Source organism: Vigna radiata, chromosome 7 (genome assembly GCF_000741045.1).
Source record: "Vigna radiata var. radiata cultivar VC1973A chromosome 7, Vradiata_ver6, whole genome shotgun sequence".
NCBI lineage: Eukaryota > Viridiplantae > Streptophyta > Magnoliopsida > Fabales > Fabaceae > Vigna > Vigna radiata.
The window spans coordinates 23,374,902-23,384,100 of record NC_028357.1 but is presented as its reverse complement, the minus strand read 5'-3'; the positions used below and the strand labels follow the sequence as shown (position 1 = coordinate 23,384,100).

The following is a 9,199-nucleotide window of genomic DNA, read 5'->3' as shown; positions in this document are numbered from 1 at the left end:
CCTGAAAGAGTGCAGGGTTGTCTATGGTATTTGATGAAGTAGGATGGTCTGTAGACGGTGATCGGGGAGGTGAATCAGAATTAGCCATTGCTATCGGTCGAGGAGGACGTCCATGAAGCGCATAACATCTATCAATTTTGTGGCCTAGCTTGCCACAGTGGTCACATTTTGGACATCCTTTACCTGGCTGGCGAGTCTGACTCCGATCATCACGTTGGGCAACCATGGAAAGGGAGAAACCCTAAATATCCAAAGTGCTCCGATTGACGCAACGACAACAGATCCAGAAAGAGGGCGAGGAGGCGATCACGACGGTGCTGGTCGGCAGTGGTGGAAAGCTCCGGCGACGCGCCGGCACGCGCGGTGGGAAGCGGCGGATCTACGACTTTGGCGGTGACGAGTGGAGGCGCGTGGGTCCTCCGATTGCCGCGATCTTTGGACCATGGTGGTCGCCCGGCCGAGACGATTCGGATGGAGTGGACGCCGGTCGATCTGGAACTTCGGCAACTGCTACGGCGGCTGTGACGGTGATGAGTACCAGAGACCGTAGAAGAGGCTGGAACAAAACCTAAGCTCTAGATACCATGTGAAATAGTGGAAAAGATGAGTAGAAATCTCCCTTGTGTTTTGCATACACATAGGGTAGTGTTATTTATAATGTATGATAAGGGTTAAACCCTAAATACAGAATGGGCTGAGCCCAATTAACATAAACACAAAACTTAACATCTAACATGCTGGTTTGTACTCGCCCTGATATGGCCTATGATGTGAGTATTGTTATTAGGTTTGTGCCAAATCTTTGGTGAACTGATTGAAAAACACTTTTGTAGATTTTTCATTATTTGAAGGGATAACTTATAAAAGTTATATAGTTTATGGTCATCTATGCTCCCATAAAAGTTGTGTTAACTCATACTACATTAGGTGTTTGGACCCAAAATATTTCTCACCGGTTGTATAGAAGCGCTTGAAACTTAGAAGGTTGTCACTTTGTCAACTACTAAAGTAGAGTACATTGTCACAACAGAAGCATAAATTAAGCCTTGTGGATACAAGGTTTAGCTGAGAGCTCAAGATGCAAGACCAAGTTGTCACCTGCAATGACAACTACAGTGTTATTATACTCTTGAGATTAAAACTGATAAAAGTATTTCTAAAGGGCTTAAACGACCCTTCTCATGTTCTACTATTTATATTGATAAAGAGTTAATACAATAGGGAAGTGGAAGGTCAAGGAACTGTCCTAGACTGCTAGGTACAATCATTATAGATAACCCAACACACTACTCCCTACTTTAGTCCTACTTACTACACTAACATAGGTAGACTTAGTAATTATTCTAACACTCCCCCTCAAGTTGGAGAATACAAATTGTATGAACCAAGCTTGGAATAGATAAACTCAATTTTGAACTAGATGATTTGTCTTAAAGAGTGTGAGGCAAATAGATGTGTTATCACATGTCAATGAACAGCTAACAGCAACTTATGAAACTTCAAAAGTGGATGATGGAGAGCAGTGGTGGACAATGACAAATTGCAAGGAGTGAATCCCCATCTCTGAGATGGATGGGTGATAGGGCCTGTAGTGGCTAAAAGCTATAAAACTACAGGGACAACCATACTTATGTGGCTTGAACTCCCCATCTCTGAGATGGATGGGTGATGGGGACCTGTAGTGGCTGAAAGCTACAAAACTACAGGGACAACCATACTTATGTGGCTTGAACTCCCCATCTCTGAGATGGATGGGTGATGAGGCCTGTAGTGGCTGAAAGCTACAAAACTACAGGGACAACCATCCTTATGTGACTTGAACTGCCATATTTGGCTTGTAGTGTCTTGGAAACATACTCCCCCTCACTGTGAACGATGGAAACAGTGCAATTGTTGACTGGAATTGGAAGCATCACAGTTGCTTTGGGTAAACACACATAAATGAAGTCGACAAAAGAGATTGACATCTTGCAGCAACAAACAACAAATCTGTAAGGACTTAACTGTCCTGATCAGCAACAAATCTGCAGGAAATAACTATTCTGCAGAGGTTTAATAGCAACAGATCTGCAAGGACTACACTACCCTGCAGCAGCTTAAACATTCTCCCCCTCACGATTGAACGACATGAACGTGAAGGTGGAAGAACTGGTGAGAACCGATCCTTACGAGGGTTTGGACAAATCTGAAACCCATAACTTCGAAAGACTCAATTCAGCGGACGGTCTCAAAGAACAACTCCACGAGCTGTTACAACAAGGCATCTGCGGTGCAAAGAGCCTTTCACATCAAAACACCAAAGATTAGGACTAATGGCATCAAAAGGCCAAATACAGGTTGGAGGTCCAAAGTTCTTTGCTGGACAACTCCCAAAAGGTGATATTTAGCACTGTATCACAAGAAGTATGGGTTAAACTTTGAACCCAAGAAGAAAGTGACAACTATCCAAGAAGGAGGTGACGCAGTAGCAGTAGCGTCGAGAGAGGTTTGTTGGGATACTCATAACATCATTGTTGAGAACAACAGTACCCTGGTTCGATTTCTTGAGAACAGGTCCGAATAGGAAGAAGAAACCCATGGCAGAAAGCCCTTCAGGAGAGGCTTGCACAACAACAATACTGGTTGCTTGATAAGATTTGGGGTTTCAATATTAGAAGCCTCATGCGAGACCAAGACTAGCACATGAGAGAGTTTGCAATATGAGTTTCCTTACTGGAGAACAAAAAAGAGAATATAGGCAATAGTGAGCGTTGGAGACAACGGCAAAATGGACCAATCAGTTCCGCACAAGAAAGGGAAATAGAACCCATTGATGGTGACAGAAGCCAGAATACAATAACCAGACGCACCAAACTAGAACACAGAAACGAGAGGTCTGGCGATGCGGAAGCTTGCGGCAAGAAGACAGCAATGACTGCTATGGAGGGTCAAAACAGAGAGAGAAAGGTCCGGCGACACGATTGGCAGTGTCGCGGTGTGATTCTGACACCGATAGGGCAACGCATGACGAACAAGCACACGAGATCTGACGGAGAGATGAGGCGCGTGGAGGCGCGTGTGGAGGATTATGATCCTAACTCCGGCGAGGTTGGCCGTCGCTCGAGGAGGCAGTCCAGATCCGCTGGTCACCGGGCGAAACTGCGACGATGGCCAGCGACGAACGGTGATCAACGGCGGACTGATTTGGCACTCGTGGCGGTGCGTGAGTGGGAGGTAGCCATCAAAACGGGCGTGGTTGGCCGTTGCTCGAAGAGACGATCCAGATCCGCTAGTCACCAGTCGAAACTGCGACGGTAGCCGGCGACAGACAATCGTTGGTGACGTACGGAGACTGGCGGCGGGTAGCAACGATGCACGGTGGAGTAAGCAACGAAGGTAGTGGCCTTTCTTGAGTTCTTCGAAGAAGAGACTTCCGGGTCTCTTTGATTCAACGTGAATATGAATGGCAGCAAATGGGAATGCCAAAAAGCAGCCCTACTGGTCCAAAAGGGAAAAGGAATGGGTTCAAATCCATTATGAGACAAATTCTAGAAGTATAGCTTATATCTAGGCCAGAATTTGAAGAAGAGCAGCAAAGACAGCTGTTAGAAGATCAGAGAACCTGCTCTGATACCATCTTGAGATTAAAAATGATAAAAGTATTTCTAAAGTGCTTAAAAGACCCTTCTCGTGTTCTACTATTTATATTGATAAAGAGTTAATACAATAGGGAGATGGAAGGTCAAGGAACTCTCCTAGACTGTTAGGTACAATCATTATAGATAACCCAACACACTACTCCCTACTTTAGTCCTGACTACACTAACATAGGTAGACTTAGTAACTATTCTAACACAATTAATCATGAATCGAGTTTATCATCAAATAATGAAGCACATTGACATCAAGTTGCATTTTGTAAGAGAAAAGATTTCTCAAGAATTTATAAAGGTGATAAAGGTCTCCATAGTTCATAATCCCTCCAATATGATTACGAAGATTCTAATAAGCAACAAATTCTTTCATTGCTTCGACTTGATCTAGTTGATAGGGATTAAGCCTATAATAGCTAAGTGGCAAGTAGTTATTCTCGCTCATAAGATTTGTGTTTATTTAAGATGGAGATTTGATAAGATTATTTCAGTAAAAGCTCCTAGGTAGTCTAACAGTTCCATACCATCTAACTCCTTTAGACCATTCAGTAGCAGATGTGTATCTTCTAATATCAATGTGAGTAGAATGTCTACTCTCTTTGTTTCTACTAAGACTAATATTGTCTAGAGAAGCCGTCTAATTGATGTGTCAGCTTAGTAGTAGGAAGCTCTTAGTTTCTACTGAGACTAGTTCTTCCTAATGTTTTGGCGTCTAAGAAAGTTCTTTTTGCGGAAGAATTGAAAATGGCTTCTAAATAAGCTAATATACTTTATGAGAGGGAAGATTATAATTTTGGAAAGGATGATGAGTGAGTTCAAACTATAAAGAAACTTTGTCAATTGAATGGAAAATCTTTCCCCTTTCAAAGGTAGAATGTGGAATGTACATTTAATATTATTCATAGTGAGTCCATTTTAATATTATTTGACAATTCACTAAGAAAATTTAGTTTGACATATAATATACTTTTAAAAATATAAGTAAATATTGGTTATAAGTATATTTAATTAGAAATAGATCATTTATCTAAAATTTAGTATATATTATACTTAAAATAATATAAAAATACTTTAAATTTGTAAAATTCATTATATACAAAATAAATACTAAAAGAAATAACTATGAAAACTAACTTTTAGAATAACTCAATTTTTATTTTAACTTACTCAAAAACATCTAATTTGTCTAAAATTTAGTATATATTATAATTAAAATAATATTAAAATACTTTAAATTTTTAAAATTCATTATATACAAAATAAATAATAAAAGAAATAACTATGAAAACTAACTTTTAGAATAACTCAATTTTTATTTTAACTTATTCAAAAACATCTAATTTGTCGAATGAGTGCACATGCACATATACTTGTGTAATTTCCTAAAATAATAAGGATGCGAATAATATATAAAATAAGAAAGGTATGTATTGTGTTTTAATCAAGTAGAGTGTAGATGTAGCACTAGGTAATCATTGTGAGTACCTTCTGGAAAATTTATGTTTTGTAGTAACATCAATAGAAGTATATATATATATATGATCTTGCCAAACTTAGATATTTCTTGAGTATTGAGGTGGCATAATTCAATGACGATATTGTTATATCTCAAAGAAAATATGCATGGGGTATTTTGGAGGAAACTGGATTGATGAATTCAAATAATCATGGAGGAAATTGGAATGATGAATTCAAATAACCATGGATCCTAATACTAAACTTCTACCAAAACAGAGGGAGCTTGTGTCAGATCCCGAGAAATATAGAAGACTAGTTGGAAAATTGAATTATCTTAAAGTTACTCGTCCTAACATTTCCTTTGCAAACATTTCCTTTGTAGTTAGTGTAATAAGCCAATTCCTTAATTCCCCGTGTGAAGATCATTGGAACGCAGTTATTTGTATATTAAAGTTCATTAAAAGATTTCCTAGAAAAGGATCTCTTGTATAGTTCTAGTAACCATACAAGAGTGATTTGTTATTCTGATGTTGATTGGACAAGATCTCCTTCTGATAGAAGATCTACATCCAGATATTGTATCTCCATTAGTGGTAACTTAATCTCTTGGAAAAGCAAGAAACATAGTATTATATATATATATATATATATATATATATATATATATATATATATATATATATATATATATATATATATATATAGCCTCATTCAACAATTGTATGCTTTGCAACAATATCTATAGATGAATATCTATAACATATGTTGTTTCTTTCAATAACTTTATCCTTTGAAACTGACAATTCATTATTTAGACCAAGTAAGAAGTGAGTTGAGTTTTGTATAAGCTGTTGAATTTACCAATCAAAGAATAAGAACTTCCCAAAGTAGCCAATGGTGAAGAAACTTTCACTTCTTTGACTGATAGATGAGGCGTCTTTTGACATTGACAAATTCCAAACACATTCAAACTTTCTCCATTCCATTCTCCCCTGTGTCTCTCTGTATTTGATGCAGTTTTTCAAGTGATTAAAACTGGAAACAATAGAAAAGGTCATTAGGACGAAGTTCTAATACAAATCAAAACAAGAAATCAGCATATTTTAGAAGTATTTTATACAGGATCACCCAAGAACAAAAAATGGTAAAGTCTGATAAAATGACCATTCATTAATTTACCAATGGTTACTGAGATAAAAATTTAGCACATCCTAGAGAACAAGTCAAAAATTTAAGTGGCTTCAAAGTCAAAGAAAGAAAACAATGTAATGAAACCTTTATAATTATTACTTGCTATTTTAAAGGGATAACCTTTTATTGTTTAGCTACCTTCTATGTCCCTCTTTTTCCATCAATTTTGTTTCCTAATTGGCAGTTAAATTTTTCATTGTGAATACATTCAAGCAGAAGTCTTAACCATTCTAGCATTTGTAAATTTGTGTAATTATTTTCCATAGTGGGACTTTGAACTACAAATCAAGCTATTGATTGGGACTGAAATAGCATCCCTCATACAAGCTATGAAATAGTAAAAGAGATGAGGGGAAATCTCCCTTATGTATCTGTGTATACACATAGGGTAATGTATTTATAATAATAAGAGTGTGGGCTAAGCCCAAATACAAATGAACATGTAAATGAAATAAACACAATATCTAACAATATCTAACACAAGCAATCTGTCAGGTACATGAGACCCAAAGTGTACTCACGTAGTCACCTCTAGAGCTTCTTCAGAATGTTGTTAACACATCATATGTCAAGTAGATTAAGTAGAGTACTTCCCTGCCCAAGCTCCTTAACCACATTTCATGCAATAACCATGAGAAAACAACAAAGGGAATAACACAAATTCCACACATCTCTTTGTTTGTAAGCAATTTTCAAAGTCACAATTACCCTATCTGCGTTCACTAAAAAGTTCGTGATGAAGTATCTTAAATTTGATTGAACTCAAAAAGAGGAAAAAACGCCAAAAAAAAAATTGAAAGCATACTGCAGGACTACAGTAAGAAAAATACCTACCACTGAAAAAATCAGGTTCTTTGTCAGTATCATCTGCTATTAGAAATAACTATCTAACATATTCACAGTCACTAATATATTCTACCATATGTCTCTACACGTACAGTTACCATTCACAAATCTATGGTATCTGTTGACATCCCTCACAATAATTTCCCTTTCCAAAACTCTTGTCATATACTTAAAAGCCTCATGGCAATCCTTACAAATCCTCAAATTCTTCACAATCCTTAACGGCTTCCCTGGTAGTGCAGATCCACACAACACCCCAAACGCAACAGCCAACTTCTCACTGTGATACCAAAGAGCCTCTTTTCTCTTTTCCTCCTGAACATTATGCAACACCTCATCCCAAACAGGAACATAACCCAATTTTTCAATATCCCCCATAAGCTCTGACAACTTCTGATAAATTTCTTTGGACCTCTTATGCTTCCAATCCGCCGCTGCAAACTCGTGAACTTCTCCCTGCACTTCAATCCAACTCCTCCCTATTTTTTTTTTCACCCTCGTATCCTTTATCATCTTCCTCAATTCTGCAACATCATCCCACCTCCCCACACTCGATAACACGTTAGAAACAACAACATAAGCAAAAGGATCATGCGGCTCTAGCTCTAATAGCCTCTTTGCCATATACCAAGCTCTGTCGGCCTCACCAAGATACGCACAAGCCGATAGCAGAGCTCGCCAAACTGCAGCATCCGGCTCAAACGGCATATTCAATACAACCCTCTCAGCACGATCAAATTCTCCAGTACGCGCCATAGCACCCACCAAACATGTACAATGCTCCAAACTCGGCTCCAAACCATAATTGACAATCATCCTCGTAAACCACTGATCAACCTGCCGAAACATCCCAGCATTACACAAAGCAGTCAGGATCGCCAAAAAGCTATACTCATCAGGCACAAGTCTACAACCTTCCATAGACTCAAACAGTTCAAAAGCAGATTTATAATCCCCTTGCTGCGCATAAGCAGCCATCATTGCATTCCACGCCACAATATGCATATGAGACAAACTATCCTCAAAAACCCTCCTCGCATCGTTAACAACACCTGCTTTACCATACCCATTAACGAGAGCACTACCCACCACCACACTGGTATCAAACCCCGCAACAATTACGTGTGCATGCATTATTTTACACTGCTCCAAAGAAGCTAGCTGACCCGCAGCGCGTAAACCCCCGGAAACGCTGTAAATAGTGGATGCAAAACCCCGACGTGCCATGTCTGAAAAGGCGGATAAAGCGTCCAGAGAGCGGGAATTCTGGGCGAGAGCAACGACCAAGGCGGAAAAACAGACATTATCCGGGTGGGGAGTATCGTCGAACACTTTGCGGGCATTGAAAGGCATGCGAAACTTAGCGTAGAGTGAGACGAGGGAGGAGGCGGTGAAGGGATGGCGATCGAGGGCAAGTTTAAGGGCAAGGGAGTGGAGCGAGAGGGCGAAGGAGAGGGCGGAGACGGCCGCACAGGATTCGAAGAGGGAGGTGAGAATGTGGTGGTTGGGGAGAGTGGGGTAGCGGAGCATGGCGAGGAAGTGGCGGAGGGAGAAGAGGGTGTTGGAGTGGCCGGAAATGAGGGCGGTCCATGAGACGACGTTGGGAGGAATAGGGAGATGATGAAAGAGGGAACTGGCATAGGAAGAGAGGTTTGATTTGAAGTAGTTGGTTATGAGTTTATTCCACACTGCGCAGTCTTTGGTCTCCGATCTTATGGCCCGAGCGTGCATGGCACGTGGATCCATTCCTTCCTTCTCCTTCTCCTCACACCACACCATTACTCACTCTCTCTTTCATCTGCATTTCTTTCAACACTCTCAAATTCAACCACCATTGCTTCAAACTCAGGTTTAAACACTTGTAACCTCAAAAAAAACACACACCCACTGTCCTTCGCCTTTGAACCATTGAAATATATTTCATACATTTTTCATATTAAAAAAAAAAAAAAAAAACATGAACAGAAGGGAACACAAAATAATGCAGATAGGTCATGTAATGAATGATAAAAAATACATAAACAAGAAAAAACAGAAATACTAATGAGAACATAATATAATTTATATATATT

The 9,199-nt window shown here is 39.3% G+C and overlaps 1 protein-coding gene across 1 annotated transcript; it reads right to left on the bottom strand.

The window, feature by feature from the left end:
- Nucleotides 1-209: 209 nt before the first annotated feature.
- Nucleotides 210-8,906, bottom strand: LOC106766196 (putative pentatricopeptide repeat-containing protein At5g52630). Its single transcript, XM_014650946.1, has 4 exons — nt 7,220-8,906; nt 7,087-7,148; nt 2,869-3,474; nt 210-575 (listed from the first exon to the last, which is right to left on the bottom strand). The coding sequence occupies exons 1-4, from the start codon at nt 8,904-8,906 to the stop codon at nt 210-212; spliced, it is 2,721 nt and encodes a 906-aa protein (XP_014506432.1).
- Between the last annotated feature and the right edge of the window lie 293 nt (nt 8,907-9,199).